This window comes from Carcharhinus amblyrhynchos, chromosome 13 (assembly GCF_965287045.1).
Source record: "Carcharhinus amblyrhynchos chromosome 13, sCarAmb.v2.hapA, whole genome shotgun sequence".
NCBI lineage: Eukaryota > Metazoa > Chordata > Chondrichthyes > Carcharhiniformes > Carcharhinidae > Carcharhinus > Carcharhinus amblyrhynchos.
The window spans coordinates 26,239,926-26,264,716 of NC_137336.1; the positions used below are offsets into that span (position 1 = coordinate 26,239,926).

The following is a 24,791-nucleotide window of genomic DNA, read 5'->3' on the forward strand; positions in this document are numbered from 1 at the left end:
TTCTCTATTTCTGTTTCTTTTTCTCTTGCATGTCTTCACTTAATACTTATATCATGCAAGATAGCGGAGTTCAAGCTAGGAGCTGTCTCAAGATTGTTTGTGCATGTATTTGATGAAGGCAATATCTGACCACTTGTTGCTGCAGTTGACACTCCACTGCAAATGCACAGCTGCATATCCATCATGTTGTTCTAACCTTAAATAAATTCATTAAACTGGACAGAATGTAGAACATAGAACATTACAGCGCAGAACAGGCCCTTCGGCCCACGATGTTACACCGACCAATTAAGAAAGCAACGACCCTCTAACCTAAACCAATCCCTTTCCATCCATAAACCTATCCACGGATCTCTTAAACGCCCCCAAACTAGGCACATCTACAACTGCAGCAGGCAGGGCATTCCAATCCCTCACCACCCTCTGGGTAAAGAACCTACCTCTGACATCTGTCCTATATCTACCACCCCTTAATTTAAAGCTATGCCCCCTCGTGCTAGCTTTCTCCATCCGAGGAAAAAGGCTATCACTGTCCACCCTATCTAAACTTCTAATCATCTTATATGTTTCAATAAGGTCCCCTCTTAGCCGCCTTCTTTCTAACGAAAACAACCCCAAATCCCTCAGTCTCTCCTCATAGGACCTTCCCTCCATACCAGGCAACATCCTGGTAAACCTCTGCACCCTCTCCAATGCCTCCACATCCTTCCTATAATGTGGGGACCAGAACTGCACACAATACTCCAAGTGCGGACGCACCAGAGTTTTGTACAGTTGCAACATGATGTTGCGGCTCCTAAATTCAATCCCCCTACCAATAAATGCCAAGACACCGTATGCCTTCCTAACTACCTTATCTACTTGATTCCCAACTTTCAGGGATCTATGTACACATACACCTAGATCCCTCTGTTCATCAACACTATTCATCTGTTATTCCTGCCAAAGTGAATTACCTCACACTTTTCCGCATTAAACTCCATCTGCCACCTCTCGGCCCAGCTCTGCAACTTGTCCAAGTCTCTCTGTAACCTATGACACCCCTCTTCACTATCTACCACTCCTCCGACTTTGGTGTCATCAGCAAATTTACTGATCCACCCAACTATACCCTCATCCAGATCATTTATAAAAATTACAAACAGCAGTGGCCCCAAAACAGATCCCTGAGGCACACCACTTGTAACCGAACTCCATGACGAATACTTTCCATCAACCACCGCCCTCTGTCTCCTATCTGCTAGCCAATTCCTGATCCAATTAACTAAATCACCCCCAATCCCATACATCTGCATTTTCTGCAGAAGCCTTCCATGGTGAACCTTATCAAACGCCTTACTAAAGTCCATATATACCATGGCAACTGCCTTACCTCCATCCACCTCTTTTTGGTCGCTTTCTCAAAAGACTCAATAAGGTTAGTAAGGCACGACCTACCCTTCACAAAACCGTGCTGACTATCTCCAATCAATACATTACTCTCTAAATAACTATAAATCCTATCCCTAATAATTTTTTCTAAAACTTTGCCCACAACAGAAGTAAGACTCACCGGTCTGTAATTCCCGGGGAAGTCTCTGTTCCCCTTCTTAAACAATGGGACAACATTCGCTATCCTCCAATCCTCTGGCACTATACCTGTGACCAATGACGACCTGAAGATCAGAGCCAGAGGCTCTGCAATCGCCTCTCTTGCCTCCCAGAGAATCCTAGGGTAAATCCCGTCCAGCCCAGGGGACTTATCTATTTTCAAACCCTCAAGAATGTCTAGCACATCCTCCTTATCAACTGCAATACTATCCAGTTTACAACCCTGTAACCCAGTGTTCTCCACAGCTACATTTACGTCTCCCTGCATGAATACCGAAGAGAAATATTGGTTCAATGCCTCTCCAATCTCTTCCGGTTCCACACATAACTTCCCACTGCTGTCTCTAACTGGCCCTAATCTTGCCCTAACCAATCTTCTGTTCTTAACATATTGATAGAACGCCTTAGGATTCTCCTTAATCCTATCAGCCAAAGTCTTCTCGTGTCCTCTTTTAGCTCTTCTTAACTCACTCTTTAACTCCCTCCTAGCCAATCTAAAGCTTTCCAGTGCACTACCTGAGCCCTCAAGTCTCATCCTGACATAAGCCTCCTTTTTCCTTTTAACCAGCGAGACAACTTTTTTAGTGCACCACGGTTCCCTTGCTCGACCATTACCTCCTTGCCTGACAGGGACATACATATCAAGGACTCGCAGTAGCTGCTCCTTGAAAAAACTCCACATTTGGGACGTTCCCAGCCCCTGTAGTCTCCTAGTCCAACCTATGCCTCCTAATTCTCTCCTAATAGCCTCATAATTACCCTTCCTTCAGCTGAAACTACTGTCCTGAGGTTCCAGTCTATCCCTTTCCATCACTAAGGTGAATGTAACCGAATTGTGGTCACTATCACCAAAATGCACACCAACTTCCAAGTCTAACACCTGGTCTGGCTCATTTCCCAGCACCAAATCCAATATAGCCTCACCTGTAGTTGGTCTATCTACATACTGAGTCAAAAAACCTTCCTGCACGCTTTGTGCAAAAACTGACCCCTCTAATGAGCTAGAGCTATAGCTATTCCAATCAATATTAGTAAAGTTAAAGTCCCCCATAACAATTACCCTATTACTTTCACTCCTGTCCAGGATTGTCTCCGCAATCCTTTCCTCAATCTCTCTAGAACTTTTAGGAGGTGTATAAAAGACTCTCAACAGGGTGACCTCTCCTCTCCTATTTCTAATCTCAGCCCATACTACCTCAACAGACAAGTCCTCATCAAACTACTTCTCTGACACTGTGATACAATCCTTGACTAATAATGCTACCCCTCCCCCCCTTCTACCTCCTTCTCTACTCCGACTGAAGCATTTGAACCCCGGAACCTGCAACAACCATTCCTGACCCTGCTCTATCCATGTCTCTGAAATGGCCGCAACATCAAAGTTCCAGGTACCGATCCACGCTGCAAGTTCATCCACCTTATTGCGAATACTCCTCGCATTAAAGTATACACATTTCAAACCGTGCTCTGCTCCACCCGCACGATGCCGTGCATTGCACTCCCCATCTATGCCCCCCTCACTTTCATCCCTGCTACTCAGGATCCCACCCCCCCCCCCCCCCCCCCCCCCGAAACAGTTTAAACCCCCCTGCATAGCCTTAGCAAATTTTCCCCCCAAGATATTGGTTCCCCTCTGATTCAGGTGTAGACCAACACTCTTGTAGAGGTCCCACCTTCCCCAGAATGAGCCCCAATTGCTCAAGAACCTGAACCCCTCCCTCCTGCACCATCCCCTCAGCCACGAGTTCAAACTTTCCCTCTCTCTGTTCCGCTCTAAACTATCCCGTGGCACAGGCAAGAGTCCCGAGATAACCACTCTGTCTGACTTGGCCTTAAGTTTCCACCCCAACTCCATAAATTTCTGCTTAATATCCCCTTCCCTTATCCTCCCTATGTCATGCGTCCCCACATGAACTATGACTTGGGGCTGACTCCCCTCTCCCCTAAGAGTCCTAAACACCCTCTCTGAAACATCCCGGACCCCCGCCCCGGGAGGCAACACACCAGCCCTGAGTCCCTACCATTACTGCTGACTCTCCTATCTGTCCCCCTAACTATGGAGTCCCCAATCACCAGGCCCAATCTTTTACTTCCCCTATCCACCTGAGCCTTCACAACAGGCTCACCTCCAGAGACCTGCTCCCTTTGGCTATCTCCAGTTGTTCTATGTTCCAGAGCTATGTAACCAGACCTTCTGGTAATTAAGTAAATCTTAATTACACAGTAAATCTTGTATAATTTCTGTTTTGTACTTCAATATGTATGTCCTGCACTAAATTCCTTGAATGTTTGGAAAATGTGCTTGCTATTTCATTTGTATTTGATCTGAATATGCTTTTTCTTTTTTGAACAGGATTTAGAAATTATATACTCACACCTCCATGGCATGGATGTACTATCTAATTTGAGAGAGCACCAGCTCAGGTAAGTGCAGTACGAGAGACTGGCAGATATAGGGTTAATGTGGAACTGAGTACAGTACTGCTCATCCACTGATGTAAGAAAGCAAGTGACTCGCACCTCTGGGTCACACCACCTACTGGATGCAGCCGTGTGCATAATTAAGTAATGAAGATAGCTCCTAGTTTGAACCTTTTACTGTGTATATGTACATAGTTATTGTAGTTAATAAATTAATATAGCTAACATATTTAAGACTACAAAGACTTCATTAAATCTTTCTGAATGGTATCCAATACCCTACAACATGATGGCAACTGTTGTAAAAAAAAACCCAGAAACTGAAAAGTTGAAACAGAATTTCAAAAGCTGGAAAATTTAATGGATCAACGTTCTGACTTGACTGAAAGCACCTGAAGTGAAGAGACAGAGGGAGATCACCTGAGGGAAGCTCCATTGCAAAATTGGAAGTGGAGCACAGAAGAAAAACATCCAGTTTGAATACACAGGAATTGCAGAGTCAAAGTACTCAGTAAGGATGAGCTAAGTTCCTGGTCAGATGTTTCTGAAAGCAACATGACCAGTCAGACTTCCAAGTTGGCATCTGACAAGGGGAAGAGGTGGGAATAATTAATTCTGAAGATTCCACTTTAAAGACCAACAAAGAAAAGGATTCCCGTTTTTGCAGCCCTACAACCTTGCCCTAAAACGGAGAAGTCAGCCAGTCAATCCAAGCAGCTATTGTTTAAAAATCTTTCAGGGCTGAGTGTGAGAGCCATTGTAGCAAGAGCCTGCCAAAACGGCAAGTGTGGTAAACTACTTTTGTCTTCAAACTAACAACAGGGGCATCTTGAATTTTGGCAACAACTTGAAGCTGAACCTACAGATTAAAAATTTTTAACCACGGATCAAGAATTCAACTTGGGCCGAGCCTAAAAGAAAATTGGGCATCCTGGAGAAGTGAATTCTTAAACTACCAGAATACAACAGGCCTTTAAAAGCCCTTTATATAAGGGTTTGATGAACTTGATGGTGAAGTAATGTTAGTACACTGCATTGATGAATCCTCAGCCAGCTTCGATGAATTGTTAAAAGCCTTTGTTCAATATTTTAATCTCAAATTCTGGAGTGTACTGAGTTTGAAAAGGCAGCGTAGAAATCCCCTAGTAAAGCGCCAAGAGTAAACCACACAAGGGCTTCAGACAGACATGGAGCTTTCCAGAAGTCTTAAAAAAAACTCATTTTGGAAATTCTGAATTGCAGCAACAGATGATGGTGTGGGTTGAGCAGCTGGCAGTGAATAAAGAAAAGCTATCTGATGAAACCCAAAAAAGGAAAATGAAAGAAGGTTGAAAATCTGAATTTGAAGATTTGAACTCCATTCAAGCTGAGTATGCATCTTTGAAAATGCATGAGACGTTAAGTTCGTCAGGGATCAGTCTAGTGTTGGACGGAGCCATGTGCACAAGTAATCATGGAGAGCTTGAACCCTTTACTTTATATGTACATGATTCTTGTAACTAATACATATGTACAGTTAACCTGTTAAGACTATGGAGACTTCATTAAGACCCTAAAAACAGTAAACATGATGATGAAGCATGGAAACACAGAAAACGTGAGCAGGAGGCGGCCATTTAGCCTTTTGCACCTGCTCTGCCATTCGTTATGTTCATAGCTGATCGTCCAATTCAGTGGCTTGATCTCACCTTCCCCTCCATATCCTTTGATCCCCTTTGCCTCAAGTGCTATATCTAACTGCTTCTTACATGATACAGTGAAATAAAATGACACATTTTCTGTGAAGAGTTATTTGTATTTAGTGTTTTTAGTGTTCCGCTTCTTGGTTTATTGAATTAGTAAATGTTAATCTCTCACTTGATATGACCTATTGGGACCTGTTCGGGCCATAGCTGGTTGGTATGTTTGGGAACTAAGGTCTGAAAGAAGTAACAGTGTTAGGTAGGAATAAGGCCCTGTTAATAAAGATAGGCAGCCGGTGAAGGTTGTGAAGGATAGGGACAATAGGAGAGCTGATCTTGGTGTGGGTGAGTAAATTGGACAGATATTAGTTATAAAACATGTCATGGAGGCAAGGAAAATACTAATGTGATTTGAGGATAAGGGAAGTGCAAGTGGGCATTGTTGTAGAGCTGGTGATTGAAGAAATCTGGGCTTTGGTGAAAATGGAAGGAAAGGCCCAAGGCTTGTTGGCATTTGTAAAAAGATCAGATAGCATTGGCAGTGTGAGCCCTATAACAGGCTGGTGATTGAAGTCTAGATCTATCTGGCCTTTATTTGTAAATTTGCTATTGAAAGGGTACAGAGGAGATTTACAAGGATGTTGCCTGGACTGGGAGGCATGCCTTATGAAGTTAGGTTGAGGGAACTGGGTCTCTTTTCCCTGGAGAGACGTAGGTTGAGAGGCGACCTGATAGAGGTTTATAAAATGTTGAGAGGAATAGATAGGGTGGATTCTCAGAGGCTATTTCCCCGGGTTGAAATGGTCGCTACGAGAGGACACAGGTTTAAGGTGCGGGGAGGAAAGTACAGAAGTGATGTTAGGGGTAAGTTTTTCACTCAGAGGGTGGTGAGTGAATGGAATCGACTGCCGTCAGTGGTGGTGGAGGCGAACTCGCTGGGGTCTTTTAAAAGACTTCTGGATGAGTATATGGGGTTTTATGGGATTGGGGGTTATAGATAGGTGTTGATGTGATCGGCGCAACTCGTGGGCCGAAGGGCCTGTTTGTGCTGTAGTGTTCTATGTTCTATGTTCTATGTGCTATCACGTGTCAAATCCAGGAATTTTAGTTTTTGTGCTCATTATGTTTATTCTGTAAAACAAAATAATTCTTGTATTTACCAATTTAGTATGCCTGTGACACCATAAATAGATTTTTTTTTCCATTCCCACTATGTATTGAGAAAATGAGGGACTGGTTGTCAGACGTTTGCTCATTGCATTCAGCAACAGCTGCTCAGAGGGATTGAATAACCAGGTTATTTTCTTTCTTTGGTCTTGCTCCACTAAAATCTCATCAACAACAAACATAAACCCATGGCTTGTCACTGTTAAACATTCATTGTGTATTATTCATCCGTTCGCATCTCCACCCTCAAGTTTCGTTATTATCCAAGAAAATTTGTAGTAGTGGGGATTCATTTTGCAGAAATTGATGGTGTCAAATTTTTTAGTAGAACTTCAATTGAAAGCCTTATTATGGAAGAGCCTAAAGGGTTTTTATCTAAAAAGAAATCCCAATTGGGAGGATTTCAGTGATGTTGGTCAGACATTATGTTTTGGGGGAAAAGGAGTGGAGAATCCAAAAGCAATCTATATTCAAATAGGAATCTATTTCAATGCCCTTTTGATACTCGTCCATCACCTTTGATTATTAATTTTGAAGTATAGAAATGAGTTGCAATAAAGCAAATCAAATAGAATTGTATTAAGTAATTTTTGGAGGGTGTTCTGTTGTTGACCTTGGATTGAATTTGAAATCATTTGCCAAGCCAATACTGCTGTTAAAAATTAGTTTTGCTGACTCAGAATGTGAAGGTTGAAAAATGATCAGATAGTTGCAATGTTTACATCACTTATATTCTAAGAGCTTTGCTATATGAATACTGTCTTTCAGATTGATGTGCACAACAGTACGTTATGAAAAGCACGATGCCAATGAAGTCTTGTTCTAGTGAGTACTCAGAGCTCAATGTTGAAAAGTTAAAATATTATGCAAAACTTTGAAACTGCAGCAAGATTCCTTTGCTGATGTTCCTACAGAATGTTCACAGTGATAGTTTGTCAAGGTTCTCTTGCATGTTACAATATAAGAACATAAGAAATAGGAGCAGGAGTAGGCCATGTAGCCCTTCGAGCCTGCCCCGCCATTCAATAAAATCATGGCTGATCTGAAGTGGATCGGTTCCACTTATCCGCCTGCTCCCCATAACCCTTAATTCCCTTATCGATCAGAAATCTGTCTACCCGTGACTTAAACATATTCAACGAGGTAGCCTCCACCACTTCAATGGGCAGAGAATTCCAGAGATTCACCACCCTCTGAGAGAAGAAGTTCCTCCTCAACTCTATTCTAAACTGCACCCCCCTCTTATTTTGAGGCTGTGCCCTCTAGTTCTGGTTTCCTTTCTAAGTGGAAAGAATCTCTCTTCCTCTATCCTACCTAGCCCCTTCATTATCTTGTCTCTATAAGATCCCCCCGCAGCCTTCTAAACTCCAACGAGTACAGGCCCAGTCTATTCAATCTCTCCTCATAAGCTAATCCCCTCATCTCTGGTATCAGCCTGGTGAACCTTCTCTGTACTCCTTGCAAGGCCAGTATATCTTTTTGCAAATAAGGGGACCAAAACTGCACACAGTACTCCAGTTGCGGCCTCACCGGTGCCTTGTATAGTTGCAGCAAGAACTCCCTGCTTTTATATTCTATCCCCCTCGCAATAAAGGCCAATGTTCCAATTGCCGCCTTGATCACCTGCAGACTGGGTTTTTGCGATTTGTGCACAAGGACCCCCAGGTCCCTCAGCAGCATGCTGCAACTTTTCACCTTTTCAATATTTTTGCTTGTCTTTGAAGTGACCTTCAATAGATTTGTTTCTACTATGTAAGCACTACTGACTTAATTGATAGTCCTCTGATATGGAACCACCAGTGTTTTAAGGCGGAAAATGCTTTTTACGTAAGGTAAAACCCGCAAGCAGATAGGGGAATGATTTGTGAAAGATTTTTTCTGTTAGTGAAATCTTTTTTGTTTGATCTTGAAGCAAGATTGGATAGAAAAGAGTATCTGCAAGACGAGTCTCAGTTTGTTGGTCTCTGTGCAGCGCTATAGAATCCACTGATCTTGGGAGTTGTCAGTAATGTAACAATTCAGTATCAGCTGATTCCTGCTTCACATTTATTTATCCAGTCCTGAATTAATACACAATCATATTTTCGGATTGTTATGAAGGACTGCAGGGGTACTGCTTTGCATCACTGCTCTGGGAATAGGCGTTGACCACCCAAATATTCTAACCAGTTTACTGCGTGTATCTTCAGGCTTTTAGGTCTGATATGGTGAGTTTTTCACATGATAAAAGGAGAAAAACTGATTTTTAGCCGAGTAGTTGGAGAGAAAATTACAATTCGTTTTTCTTTGAGCATCGAGAAATATAACTTCATGGAGTATTTTTTAATGAAGTAAAATAAGTTGTCATAATATACAAAATTTGCAGGCTATGCTGAGTATTATATTTACCCAAAGAACTGACCTGTTTTCGCAAAGTAGTATTAGCTATAAGAGCAATCTGTAATACGCATTAACTGGGATCTGTTTGTTATTTAAAGCTAGTGGGAGCAACAGACAATCATGTGGAATGCGTGTGGCAGAGCAGTTGCAATCTCATTCCTGTGGAGAATGGTTCGTACTGCTGGGAACCATATTGGCCTTTCTCTAGTGTCCCTATAGAATTTTGGCTTCTAGATGAACTCTTCAGATTCAGTTCCAAATCAATAACCCTTAAAGTAACCTAACAGTGCAATTTTAAGTATTTGAATCATACTTTCATCTTGCATACTTGAATCTTGCTGTTGATATTTTACATAATTATGAGTACATTTTTCCTTAAATAGTTTTCTCTCTTTCTGTTTTAGTCCTGATAGTGTTGCAACTTGCTGGTATATCCTACTTTCAGGATGTGTATTTATCAAAGAGTCGATGTTTCTGCCACGTTGCAGGTAATTCATGCACTTCTTTCATTTGGATAATAAATACTGTGTTAAGACTTTAAGGGACTTGAATATTGTGGAGAACAAATCCATACCCAGGATTTTGGAAAGTCCCACTGAAATCTTTTAAAAAGGAACAAAAGGGGGACCATTTTTACCTGCAGAGTGATGTGTCATTGGATTGCATTCCCAACTGCTGTTCCATTCTACATTCAGTCCAACTTCCATTGCCATTTTAAAATTTCCTTTTCCTTCAACTAATCCTTTGAAAACTCCACTGAAGTTGTGTCCCTTAGTGGAAGAATAGAGCACATTCCAAACTGTTGCTCTCCTCCTTGGGTGCTATGATATTTAAGTGAAGAAATAGGCAATTCAGTGCCTCAAATCCGTTCCACCATTCAATTCAATAAATGAATGATGTGGGTCTCTTATCCAGTGTTGATGCATACATCTTAATACTCTATCCTAAAAAGGAATCTGCTGTTCTCCATCCTGAAAATTTAACATGTCCTGGGAGCTACCATTGACCAGGAACTTTATTGTAACAACTGCGTAAATATAAGAGCAGGCCAGAGGCTGAGATTTCTGCAACAAGTAATTCATTTCCTGACTTCCCAAAATTTCTGTGCCATCTACAAGGCACAAATCAGGAGTTTGATGGAATACTCTACCCTTGCCCGAATGAGTGGCACTCTAACAACATTTGTAAATTCATGTCTGTGAAAACCCATGATTACTATCCTGTCTACCATCATTAACATTCATTCCATTCACAACTTACGCACTGTGATTGCAGTGTGTACGATCTCCAAGATGCACTGTTGCAACTTGCCATAGATTTTTAAACAACAGCTCCTGAACCTACAGCCTCTATCACCTGGAAGACCAGTATTAGACAGTGCTTGGAACACCACCATCTGCAAGTTCCCCTGCAAATTTCGCACTTTCCTTTAGCGGCATTGTTTGAATCCTGGAACAAAAATGTATGGAGCTTTATTGGCCACCTGACACATTTTCATAATTTTATATGGTCAACAGATTGTTTGCTTTTACAACTGAAGCCTATGCCATAATTCATAATATCAGTACAGACAGTATACAGTAGTCAAGTGAAAAGTATTTCTTAACATTGAGAAAAAACAGTGACTACTGACTGCTGGTAAGTGCTAAATGAAACTAAGAGGAGCCATTAAAAAAAACTACAGTGATCAGCCATAAGTGTTTTATAATATTGTGTGTGCAATTCAGTGGTATCAACATCTATAATTGTACAGTTATGCTGTAGCTGTAAGGTGGCACTGTGATCAGATCCATGGACTGCAAACTTTGGAACTTGCCCTATTCAGCTCATGTTTAAGGTAGCATTGATAGGATTCTTTGCTATTACAGACTGAGGTCATGTAAACTGTTTCTTCCAGACAAACAGACAGTAGCAGCTTACCAGCAGCAGACGACCATATTTAAAGCAGCATTAAGAGATGCATTTTACAGAGTAATAACATGTTCTCTGCAAGACTTTTTTAAAGAAAGTTCCAGTATTGCTGTGGCTGAATAGACAGCAAAAACACCACATACTTTTAACACTTCAATTTTTTAGCATGATACCCAACATAACCATTTGTCTAAGGATATATTCTCAAGGCAAAACGAAGGCAGTACAGTTAGAAATAATCTCTTGAAGGCCCCTTGATTTAAAAATATATCCTGAATGGCGTTTAATAAGTGTACAGAGTCACAGGCTAGTGATGTTTTGAGGTGCAGATATTTTTATTATTGAGAAGGAAAAGTTCTTGCTCATCTTCATAAGCATTTGAAGTGTGCTAAGGAAAGAATTAAAGAGGGGATGATCTCTATTAATTATTTTTACTTGGTGTGGCACTCTCAGATTAGGAAATTGGGGCCTGAAGCCTTTGATTCTCCATTCATTAAAACTAAACATATGTACAGAAAATTACAGGACATGTGGAATCAGCCCCTAAATGTGGGAGTCTAAACAGAGGGAAGTGATTTGTTCCTTTTTCAAAAAAGGGAAATGAGATTGAAAGTCGCATCAAAGTATAAAAATGGGGGAGGGTAATAGGAAGCAATGAGAGAACCAGGGGCATGTTCCTAGTGGACAAAGGATTAAGAAACTTAGTTGGAATCTCTTGGATGAGAAAGGTCATGATCTGTTGGTGGAACAAAGATGTATTATCTGAATTTGATTTTAATTTTTGAACAATGTTTACAGTATTTCTCACTCTGCAACAAGGTTTCAATAATTCCCTTTTTATGAAATAAATGAATAAAGAAGACTCTATTTAACATGTCTCAAATTAGAAATGGTATAAAGTTTACAGCAGCATGTTACAATGTGGATGATTACTATAATTATTTTTTCCATACTGTCAAAAACTTGGGCTGAATTATATTTACTATTTTCTCCTGAAACAATGGCTGCAATTTTCTTGCTGCAATATTCTGGCTGCATCACGACTGGTGCAGAATACTTTGGAGCGAAGTGGGGCTGGAGAATTGCGGGTGAGTGGCTTAGTGTATTCTGTGCCAGCATGATACCTCATTGATATCTTCCCACCCACCGCTCCTAGATGTAAGTGGGACTTTTTAAATGATTATTTAAATATGCTGAATCCATTTGAGGCAGGAACATCCCTGCTCCCAAAATTTTCTGACCCCCGGGTCTGGTGGGAGCCTGGTGACAGTCGTTACTAATCTCCATGTCACCATGCCCCAGAGGTGGGTGAGTGGTTCGGAGGCTGTTGAAGCCAGGGATGTGGCTGGGTATTGCCTGTTGGGGGCGGGGTGGGGACGAGGTGGTGGTGGTGGTGGGGGTGGGGGGTGGTGGGTGGTGGGTGTGTGGAGCTGGGTCGCGGGTGGGGTGGGAGTCTACAAAGTACCTCTCCAACTCCTCTTAGGCAATTGAAAGCAATGGAAAGTCCAAGTTGACTCTTGGGGCGGGATTGTCTGCACTCTCACCCCAAAAATCAGAAAATGCCACCCAAAGTCAACATAGTCCAACCTCCACTCGCTATGATTCCCATGATGGGTGGGACGGGAAAATTCCTCCCTTCGTTTTTTGCATGAGATGATCTCCTCGGCTAGAAACAGGCCCAGCTTTTTCTCAAAGGTATACAGTGAATTGACATTCGCCACACAATCACAAACCAGTTCAAAAAATACCAGTAGCCTCATTGAAAAGAACTGCTAAACGTGCAATCATGTTTTGAAGCATAAAAGGCCTAGTCCTCCTAAATTATCAATTTTAAATAATTTGCCCACAGCAACAGAATCTAGTCCTTTTCATTATTTTACAAATTCCAGTCAAAGTGCTCTGAGTGTAAGTTTCTTTACAACGTACAGACACAACTCAGGGTGACAAAAGATGTTTTAAACCAGGAATAAATTTGATTTGATTTATTATTGTCACATTTTTAGCATACAGCAAGAAGTATTGTTTCTTGCACACTGTACAGACAAAGCATACCGTATATAGAGAAGGAAAGATGAGAGTGCAGAGTGTAGTGTTATGGTCATAGCTAGGTTGTATAGAACAATCAACTTAATGCGAGATAGGTCCATTCGGAATTCTGATGGCAGCAGGGAAGAAGCTGTTTTTGAGTGGGTTGATTCGTGATCTCAGACTTTTGTGTCTTTTTCAAAAGAACAAACAAAGAACAACCCAGCACGGGAAACAGGCCCTTCGGCCCAACGAGCCCGCGCCGCCGCATCCTCCTACACCTACTCTCCCCTGCGTGTCTGCGAGTGGAACCCCTAACTTAGCCAGATTCAGGGGAGAATAGTGTCAATTTGGTAAACCAGTCAGCCTAAGAGCACATCTTTGGGGTGTGGGAGGAAACCGGAGCGCCCGGAGGAAACCCACGCAACCACAGGGAGAATGCGCAAACTCCCACAGACACAGGCCCAAATCCATGTATCTGCACAGCTAGCAGTGCTAGTCACTGAGCTGTTGCGGCGCCCGTCTACTGGTCCAGGATCAAGCACACACACCGACACGAAGTACTAGGCCACTCCCGGAACCTCCAAGAGCAGCCCACGCACGACCCACCGTGTGCATGCCCCTCGTTTGACAACAAGGTGGACCTCCACCTGTGGAATAAAAAGACAAAACCGTTAACATACAAGTATGCATTTCCGGTGTCTCCCGAGGCTCTGACCCTATTTAATACCCCCTACTATAACCCTCCATCCTTGTTTCGCTCATGATCTATCTATCTAAGTAAACCTTAAACGAGTCCAACGTTCCTGCCTCCACCACCCTACTCGGTAGCACGTTCCATACCCCCACGATCCTCTGCGTGAAGAACCTTCCTCTCAAATCCAAATTATACTTCTCCCCCCTCACCCTTAGATCATGACCTCTCGTAATCCTGATGGAAGAAGGTGGAAGAGAGAATGTCCAAGGTGCGTGGGGTCCTTGATTATGCTGGCTGCTTTTCCGAGGCAGTGGGCAGTGTGGACAGTGTCAATGGATGGGAGGTTGGTTTGAGTGATGGACTGGGCTTCATTCACAACCCTTTGTGGTTACTTGTGATCTTGGACAGAGCAGAAACCATACCAAGCTGTGGTATAACCAGAAAGAATACTTTCTATAGTGCATTTGCAGTAGTGTAGACGTGGTCTGACGAGATCTTTGTGTAGGGGAAGTACAGCTGCTAGGCCCTTGTATTCTAGTTATCTATCCAGTTATGTTATATAAATATCAATATTCCATTCACTGTCTTAATGACTTACTGTATCTGTTTATGACATTTTAATGATCTGCATACCTTTGGCTGAGTGAGTTGTTTAGGGTTTTCCTGGTCTGCACAAGTTACTACAGCATACCCAAAAATTTACCAAATGGATTTTCAAAATAAATAATTCACTGGACAATGTAATTTTTCTATGAAAACCTGTTTGTGAAAAGATATTCTGTATGTTTCTCTATTTTGGGGCCACATTGGTAATTTACAGTATCTCTGAATCTGAATTGTTTTTGTGAAGCTGTCCTATCACAGCAATGAGGCAGAGGCAGATCAAGTTTCCTGAAATATATTGGATTGTTGAGAAGAAGTATTGTTTCTTTCAAGGTGTACTTTAATATTAGTAGGACAGTTGTTCACACTGACAGATGATCATGTAATTGATTTCCTGATTTTGATGAAGCCATTGACTGAAATCAGAAATGGGTTGAATGGTGACTGTGCTTCCACAAATATTGAATACCTGAGAAGCTCTCTAGCACATCCTGGTAGTTGGCCACACCTTTTGCATTGAGAAAAGAAGTAGGTTTTTGCCTCTTCCTGTGGCTGGATAATGCTTTGCATGTGATGGGAAGGGGATAAGCTAAGAAATTGAAACAAAAAAAGGAAGTGCGACATGAGAAATTGAATTAAAAGTGCTTCTTTTGTGTACTTCCTACTTCAATTTTCTTGCAGATTCGCACATTTAAAATGCAGCTTTGAGTAAATGCAGAACTCCTTTTTTTGTAGCTTTTGGTTTGCTACAGACTTGCTACATGAGCAGATGGAAGTCTTACAAAAGAGGAATGCAAGATTCTGGGGGCCTAAGTTTCACAGTTGAAACTTATTTGGAATGTTTTGGTGAGAAAAGGATTAAAAGCCATTTTCCAAAGCTTCAATGTAAAGTTCAGACCAGTAAAAAAAAAATTGGAGTAACAGCTTCTGTACTCTGGCTGTGCTTTGCTACAACGTTTGGCAATTGCACCTTCTGCTGCCTAGGCTCCACGCTCAGGAGTTTTCTCCTTAAATGTTCTGCCTCCCCATTCCCCCTTGTTCTCTTAACACTTGTGCATCTTTTAGCAATCGCCCCTATTATTTTTGAGATCCATCTTCTTTCTCTAGTGCCTCTTGGGAAACATCCCTAGATGTTTCATATGATATATGACTGATCTATTTTATTTTTGTCACATGTATTAGTATACAGTGAAAAGTTTTGTTTCTTGCATGTTATACAGATAAAGCAAATCATACGTAGAGGAGGAGAGGGTGCAGAATGCATTGTTACAGTTGCAGCTAGGGTGTAGAGAAAAATCAACTTAATATAAGGTAGGTCCATTCAAAAGTCTGATGGCAGCAGGGAAGAAGCTGTTCTTGAGTCAGTATGATCTCAGACTTTTGTATCTTTTTCCCAATGGAAGAAGGTGGAAGGGAGCACATTCGGGGTGCGGGGGCTCCTTGATTATTCTGGCTGCTTTTCGGAGGCAGCGGGAAGTGGAGACAGAGTCAGTTGATGGGACTGGGCTTCATTCATGACCCTTTGTAGTTTCTTGGGGCCTTAGACAGAGTAGGAGTCATACTAAGCTGTGATATAACCAGGAAGGATGTTTTCTCTGGTGTATCTATAAAAGTTAGTGAGAGTTGCAGAGGGCATGCCAGATTTCCTTACCCTTCTGAGAAAATAGAGGCATTGGTGGGCTTTCTTAACTATAGTGTTGGTGTGGAGGAATCAGGATAGACTGTTGGTGATCTCGACACATAGAAACTTGAAACTCTTGATTATTTCAACTTCATCCTCATTGATGTAAACAGGTTCAATTTATTGACGAAAAAGATGGAAATCCATGGAAACTTAGATTCTTATCAAAAAGACACAGGCTATGAGCACAAGCAGGAAACAGTTTCTCAGCAAGCCCTCTTATACCAGCTATCTGTATTCTTCAGCTATCTTCCCCAAGACCTTTGAGGGACCTGTGAGCATCTTTGCTCCCAAGATTGAGATTCATCGGTTTTACTGCTCATCTCCTTCCCCTGTCCAACAAAACTTCCCCCAAATCACCCTTCTGTTCTAGTCCTAATCCTGAGTTCTCTCGTTTTTCTCCTGCTTACTCTTGTGTTCCCTCTGGGTTCGTAACATTCAATAGACCCACTTCTACTTCTCTTAACCCGACTCTGACTGAACTGCCAGAGAGGGTCCACCCCAGGATACTGAGAGAGAGAAGAAATTGCTGAGGCCTTGGCCAAAGTCTTCATATCCTCTTCAGCCGTGGGCAAGGTACCAGAGGATTGGTTAGTAATTAACATTGTTCCTCTGTTTAAGAAGGGCAGAAGAGACAATCTAGGAAATTACAGGCTTGTGACCTGATAGAGGTTTACAAGATTATGACAGGCTTGGATAGAGTGGATCATTAGAATTTTTCCCAAGGTCGAAGGGTCAATTACTCAGGGGCATAGGGGCATAAGTAGGAAGTACACAAAAGTGAGAGGGGGAAGTTTAAAAGAGATATAAGGGGCAAGTTTTTCTCTCACATGGTGCTGAATGCCTGGAATATGCTGGCAATGGAAGCATATTCTATAACAACATTCAGAAGGCATCTGGATATATACATGAATAGGCAGGGAATAGTGGGATGTCAACCACGAAGAGGCAAGAAAATATTAGACTACAGAGACATCTGCATTGGCATGGACTTGGTGGGCCTAAGGGCCTGTCCCTGTGCTATACTATTTTTTGTTCTACTTAACCCTGCTCCACTATCATTTCCCCATTACCATGCCTTTCTTTCTTTTCAGACAACAATATCTTGATCGAACATGCCACCAGCACCCTCTCAGGAAGTTTTCTTCAGACTCTAACCGCCCTGTGGGTGAAAAAACTTCCTTGCATCACTCATACTCACATTGTTCGTTATTTTGAATCTGTGCTCTCTACAGTTCTTTCTTGAGGGAACAGTTTCTCACTATTTACCCTGTCCATATCTCTCAGAATACCTCTGTTAAGTCTCCTTTCAGCCTTTTTTATATTCAGAGATAGATGCAAATGATTTGCCAGAAATTCTAAGGAATCAAGGGTCTAGTGAGAAGGAGGAATTAAAAGAGATTAGTATGACTAGAAAAATAGCGTTGAAGATAACAGTAGGACCGGAACCTGAGGAATCTCCAGGACCTGACAATCTGTATCCTAGGCATTGAAGGAGGTGGCCATGGAAATAGTGCATGTACTGGTTGTTATCTTCCAAAATTCTGTGGTTACTGGAACAGTCCTGGCAAGTTTTAAAAAAAAACAAAATGGAGAGAAAATGGGGAATACAGACTTAACATCAGTAGTAGAGAAAATGCTAGTTTTGTTATAAAAGACACGATAACAGGAACTTAGAAAGTATCAAGAGGATGAGACAAAATCAACATGAATTTATGAAAGAGCAATCATGTTTGACAAACCTGGAATTTTTTGAGGATGTAAGTAGTAGAATAGATGAGAATTTGCAGTCTTATAGAAGATCTTGGGGGCGATTTTCAAAGGAGACATCAGCAGAGGCTGTTTAGTGGGTTCCCCGCTGGGCGCCATGGCCTCTGTGTGTCTCTGGGGCCAGGATTTCCAGAGTTGTCAGCTCTACACTGTTTTAGATATTAAAATCAGAACTTCCATCCCATTAGCAGGCCTGGGATAAAGTCTCTGGGCCCGCTAGTCTCTTTGCCACCCATCCACCAGTAGTGGTTCGTTCCAGTGGGGTTTTCGACAGAGGAGCTGGCGGCCTGGCCTAGAGTTAAGGGAGGCCATGGAGGCCCCCCTCTGCCCACTCCAAGCAGGTGGGGGTACGTGAGGGTGCTCCCTGGGCATTGCCAGCTGGGCATCTTGGCACTGCTCACCTGGCATTGGGCAGTGCCTGTTGTGGGGTTGGGCCTATGGGGCGTGATTGGGGATGGATGATCCTGCGGCAGAGGGAGGGAAAGGGCTGGCCATCGGGGTGTGGGTGGGGGGGTGAGGTCAACAAAGGGAGGGCTGCAGGACTGGCCAGCAATCGGGAGACCAGCAGTGAGGGATCACGGTACATGCACCTTGCTCCACTCTGACAGATCGGTGCATGCCCACTGGCCTCTTCAGTGGGAGTAGGCCCTGCCCCCTGATTTTCAGTGTGAATCTCACTGAGGCATTCTGTGGTGCACTGAATATGGGAGATACATTTTGAAAATCCTGTTTAAAAAAACCAGCAGGAGTTACTCCAGTTTTTACACAAATTGGCACTTGAATTTTTTGGGAGAATTCTGATCCTTATGTCAGCTGCCAGTCTCTTTTCATGCTCTGTCTTCGCTTTTCCTAGTTTTTTTTACTTTTCCTCTGATCCTGGTACTTCGATATTCACCCAGTTTCTCTATTGCATTTCCTACCTGACATCTATGATATGTGCACATCTTCCTTTTCATCCTCATTTCTTTTTTCCTCACCCAGGGTGCTCAAGATTTATTTGTCCTACTTTTCTCCTTCAAGGGAATATACCTTGACATTGCCTAAAGTACTATCTCTTTGAAGATAGTCCTTTGTTCAGGCATTGTCACTTCTGTCAATGTTTGATCCCAACTCCGTTGGCTCAGATGCATTCTCATCCCATTGAAGTAGGCTTTCCCCAATTAATTTTCCCTGCTTTGAATTGTTCCTTGCCCTTTTCATGGCCACCTTGGTCACTGTGCCTAAAACGCTCTCCGCTTGGGCCAACCTATTCTCCCGAACCAGGTTCATCTATGCCTGACATCGTGTTGGACTGGCACCATACCGCTGCAGAAAAGTATCTGGAACAAACCTGAGGAGCTCTCAGCCCTCTTTCCCTTTGCAATATTCCTAACTCAGCCTATATTTGGATAATTAAAGTTCCCCATTATAATTACTCTCTAATTCTTGCACTGCTGTATAATTTCTTTGCAAGTTTGTTTGTCTACGTCCTTTCCTGTAGTGTCCTGTTACATCCAGTTTTGAATAATGGTAGAGGAAGAGGCTCCACAAATACTCCTATCCTCAATGATGGAGGAGCCCAGCACGTCAGTGCAAAAGATAAGGGGAAAGTATTCCCAGCAATCTACAGCCAGAAGTGCTAAGTGGATGACCCATCTAGGTCTCCTCCACTAATCCCCAGCATCTCAGATGCCAGTCTCCAGTCACTTTGATTCACTCCATATGATATCAAGAAACAGTTGGAGGCACTGGATACTGCAAAGGCAATGGGCCCTGATAACAACATTCTGGCAATAGTGCTGAAGACTTGTGCTCCTTAAGTTGCTGTTGCCCTAGCCAAGCTCTTCCAGAGCAGTTACAACATTGGCATCTGCCTAATAATGTGGAAAATTGTCCTGTACACAAAAAAGCAAGACAAATCCAACTTGGCCAATTACCACCCAGTCTACATTCGATCATCAGTCCGGTGTTGGAAGGGGACATCAACAGTGCTATCAAGCAGCACCTGCTCAGCAGTAACCTGCTTAGTGATGCCCAATTTGTGTTTCTCCAGGCTCACTCAGCTCCTGACCTCGTTACAGCCTTGGTTCAAACATGGACAAAAAAGCTGAATTCCGGAGGCGAGGTGAGAGTGACAGCCTTTAACATCAAGGCTGCATTTAACTGAGTGTGGCATCAAGGAGCCCTAGCAAAACAGGGATCATTGGATATTGAGGGCAAACTTTCTGCTGAGTGGAGTCATACCTGGCTCAGAGGAAGATGGTTGTGGTTGTCAGTCATCTCAGCTCTGGGGCAGAGTTGCTCAGGGCAGTGCCCTAGACTCATCCATCTTCACGTGTTTTATCAATGACATTCCCTCTGTCATAAATTCAGAAATGGGCATGTTTGCTGATGATTGCACAATGTTCAGCACCATTCGCAGCTTCTGAGATACTGAAGCAGTCCATGTTCAAATGCAGCAAGATCTGGATGATATCCAGGCTTCGGCTGACAAGTGGCAAGTTACATTTGTGCCACACAAATGCCAGGCAATGACCATCACCATAAGAGACCTTCTAATCACTGGCCCATGACATTCAACGGTGTACTCATCACTGAATCCCCCACTGCCAACATCCTTGGGGTTACCATTTACCAGAAACTTAACTCAATTCGCCATATAAACACAGTGGCTACAAGAGCAGGTCAGAGGCTAGGAATACTGCGGCGAGTAACTCCCCTCCCCAGAACCTCTCCAACATCTACAAGGTACAAGTCAGGAGTATGATGGAATGCTTGCCTGGAAGGATGCAGCTCCAACAACACTTGAAGCTTGATACCACCCAGGACAAAGCAGCCTGTTTGATTTGTACCACATCCACAAATATCTGCTCCCTCCACCACCGACGGTCAGTAGCAGCAGTGTGTGCTGTCGACATGATGTACTGCAGCAATTCATCCATGATCCTTATTGAGCACCTTATAAACCCACAACCGTTTCCATCTAGAAGGACAAGGGCAACAGATACATGGGAACACCACCACCTGCAAGTTCCCCTCCAAGCCATTCACCATCCTGACTTGGAAATATTTTGTTGTTCCTTTGCAGTCGCTGGGTCAAATCCTGGAATTCCCTCCCTAATGGCAGTGCGGGCCAACCCACAGCACGTGGACTGCAGTGATTCAAGAATGCAACTTACCACCACCACCTTAAGGGCAATTGGGATGGCTAATAAATGCAGGCCAGCCAGTGACACCAGTGCCCCGTGAATGAATGAATAAAAATTTCCACTAGTTGGTAGTGTATATACTACACCAATCAAATTTGTTGCATGTTTTTCATTGTTTACCTCTGGCCAGAGAGAATCTGTCTCTCTGGAACAACCACTCCAGTACTGTAATACCATCTTTATTAAAGCCATTCTTTCTCAACACCCCCACTACTCCATCTTTTGTTCCTTTCATGTAACTCTGAAATGCCTTGTACCCAGGAATATTTAACGTCTAGCCCTGCCCTTCTTTGAGCAAGGTCTCCTTTAAAACAGTTATATCTTAATTCCATTCTGCAGCATTTTTAAAGAAATCAATGACAAGACTAACTGTGTAGATCATATGTTAACTTACCTCAAATTCTAGGCAGCAATTTAAATTTGTTCATCAATTTTCTGTTGTCGGTGAGATTAAACTTCAGGTTTGTGCGCACGCGTGGACAAATGCACGTGCGGACGGGGTGTTATTGGCTATCTTGTGTTGGCAGGGCACACAATGTTTCAGGAATTCTTCAACGATGTCCTTTTTCTTCGTGTATCTTCATGATATCATCTCAAGATGTGTTACAGATGTATACTAGTATACTGACAATATTGGACTCTTTTCGTCTGTTACCACTTAACCCCTACCTTATCCAGAACTTCAATGAAAGTAATCTACTTGGAATACAAGTTTCATCAAATTGAAATTGGATATAAATCGTCTCCGGCTGTTCGCATCCCACTGCCACTTTAAGCGAGGATGGAGAGTTAGGCAATCAGCCAAATCTCCATTCACTTCAGTGGGACCAGACAATCCCTCTGGCATGAATGGCCAGAGATTTACAGCCTGTGTGTTTTACTTCACATTAAAATTCAAAGTAAACAGCTACCCAACATTTTTTTCAAAAATGAATATTTTAGTTATTAATATGTTGAGGCATTAATGTTTGACAGAAGTTTTATCTCCATGATAATAAATTGGTAATTTTGTTTCTACTACAGTCAGATGAACTGAGTAAAAGTCAATTGTTTCCTCAATAAACGAGGGAAAGTATTTCGAAGTTGAGTGTGCCACTTTGCCTCCAGCTTCTAACAAGCCTGTTGAAATGGAACGTGTAATTTAAGGTGATTTATAGCTCCAAAATCGCCAATATTGTACTTCCTTTAGGCATCCCACCATTCTAAACTTCTCAGTTGTACAGTTAGCAGTAAACTTAAAGTAACATGAATTTTTGCATTACTACGTTAGCTCGCACTGTAAAATTTGAGGTTCCGTTTTTCATTCTCTCTCAAATGTTTGCGGGGGTGGTGGGGGGGAAGACGTGTATAGGCTGGTCCAGGTAAAGCCAACAGATTTCCTTCCCTGAACCAGTTGGGTTTTTGTGGCAATCTGGGCACTTCCACTGTTGTTATCTTTTAAAACAAAAATTGGATAAAAGTGAATTCAAATTCTTAAATGGCTATGGTGGCATTTAGACACTCATTCTCAGAATTATTTATGTTGGTTGGGTGAGGAAAGAACCAGCTTTGTACAAATGTTTTGTTCTGCGCAGACATGAAAAGCATTTATTGAAAATGGTTTCCATGCTGAGATAATACAGTGTGTCTTACTCAGGAATGTGACATTGGAAGTATCAACTGCAGAAGTTATCAACAATACAGTAATCACAGCAGAAGTTTTTGCAAATTGTGATTGCCTACTTCTTTGTTAAACAAATTCAGAAAATTATTCAAAAATGAGACTAGTTGGCACCAGCTAGTATTTGTCGACTAGACAACACGTTTGGCTATTTTGGTTAATGAGTGGAAATTGTAGCGGCCAAGTATGCGATGATACGGAAGCTAATTTATTTTGGGAAATGTTGGTTTACGTTTGTAGGTAAAGCAGCAGTTTAAGACTGACCGTACAGTATTTCCACAGGCTGGACTGTAATACTTGAGTAATTAATATCATGGTAATTACTTCATTTTGAATTAAATACAGTATAGATATCAGCAACAATGGGAATATAAGTTACAAGCTTTGTGCGAAGGATACACGTTTCATTTTATTTTGATTAGCAACAAATGTGGATGGTATGACTTAAAAAGATCAGAAAATTGTACTTGCAGTAAATTAATTTTGTAATAATTGCTTCACACCCCCATTGCTGAGTTTTGCCAAGAGATATTGTGCATAAATTAACTATTTTAGTTAATGTTCAATGTAATCATTCAAAAGTGTAGCAGTATCATGGTCAATACAAAAAGTACATGTTTTATAAAATGTTACAGTTTAACAGAATAGATTTTATTTTCAAAATAATTACGTATGTCACGTATCATTCAAGTTGTCTTGAGTTGAACTTTGTGTGTGTTCATGCAGTTGGACCTCTGTTGGTTCAATGATTCCAGGCTTATGGAGCTTTGAGTTTTACTTTACAACTGTTATTAATTTTTGGGCTCTGGCCGATCTGCTGAGGTTGGACCTTTATTGGTTATGTTAATTGCTAGTACCATTGTGAAACGGCAGGGGTTGTGTGAGGAGGGGGTTGGTGCTTTTTTAAGATTTAATGTTTTGGCTGAAAAATGTCATGCATCTAATTTTTTTGCCATGGTCTAGGCATAGTTGGAAAAGAAGGGCTGGAGGGGAGTGTGGCATCCTGCTTTGGAAAATTTAAATCATAGTCACAGCACATTTGTCTTCTACAGTATATTGATATGCTGCAGCTGCCAGATAGCAGTTGAAGGCTTAAACTGGTATGCAGGCAGAATTGTCGACTTCGGAGCAATTTGACCATTTTTTTCAAACAACTGAGGCTGTGAGGTCATTTTCGGCAGGAAATGCACATGCCTTGCTCCTGGTGAGCAGACAGCCAATTTCAATGCTGCCTTTCACATTTGGAGAATGGAAGGGAAAAAGCTGTAAAAGAGGAAGCTTGAGTCTGGAGCAGAAATGTTGAGAGACAAACCATGTTTCTGACCTAAAGCAAGTTGCTTGCCGTAAAACAATTTTCACTGGTTTTGAAGTGGAACTTTTATTTTGCAGTTTTTATGCAAAGCAAGGTTTTTTGGAAGTTTGTTAGCAAACATATCAGAATCATGCAGAGTGGTTGGAGTTGGACTGGAACAGAAATATCTGATCACTCTCAGCCACAGTACACAACAGCTACAACACAACGTTGGTAATGTGCTTTGTCTATGCTACATGACAGGAAGTTGTTTTCAAGAGGATGATACTTCAATTAATGGATTTCAAATAAGGTTGACATAAACTAGAAAATATCCGGTAAGATATACAGTAACTGGTATGTTTTGATTTTTTTCTCCTAAAATTGTGTTCATTTGCAGGGAAAGCTTTGGTTGCAGTTTGGGATTTTATTTTAGTGATTCCTTCAATAAATCATTGTAAGTCTACATTTGTTGTGAACGCTGGTGATGTGATTGAGAAGAAGAATTTTGTAAAAATACATAAACCAAGCGCATTGTTTTAATGGGCCTACGTAGGTCAGAAACCCTTCAAATGATTAACTGAAGTGTAGCAAGATTGTTATTGATTGTGTCAATAAATTAAGTAAGTAGATTAGCTCTATTGCAATTGCTGTATTTCTTTCTGAAGCCAATACAAATTGTAGGAAGTTGTGTGAGTGCTACAGAAATTGCACTAAAAGCAGTAA

At 41.9% G+C, this 24,791-nt stretch overlaps 1 protein-coding gene across 7 annotated transcripts in view; it reads left to right on the forward strand.

Moving 5' to 3' along the window:
- LOC145351783 (rap guanine nucleotide exchange factor 6-like) overlaps nt 1-24,791 on the forward strand; it is a 360,268-nt gene that overhangs the window by 87,923 nt on the left and 247,554 nt on the right. For all 7 annotated transcript variants that reach the window (XM_080201415.1, XM_080201409.1, XM_080201411.1 and 4 more), the window contains exons 2-4: nt 3,944-4,014; nt 7,629-7,685; nt 9,644-9,727. In XM_080201415.1, coding sequence (XP_080057541.1) covers nt 3,944-4,014; nt 7,629-7,685; nt 9,644-9,727 — 212 coding nt within the window. The remainder of the gene's footprint in view (nt 1-3,943; nt 4,015-7,628; nt 7,686-9,643; nt 9,728-24,791) is intronic.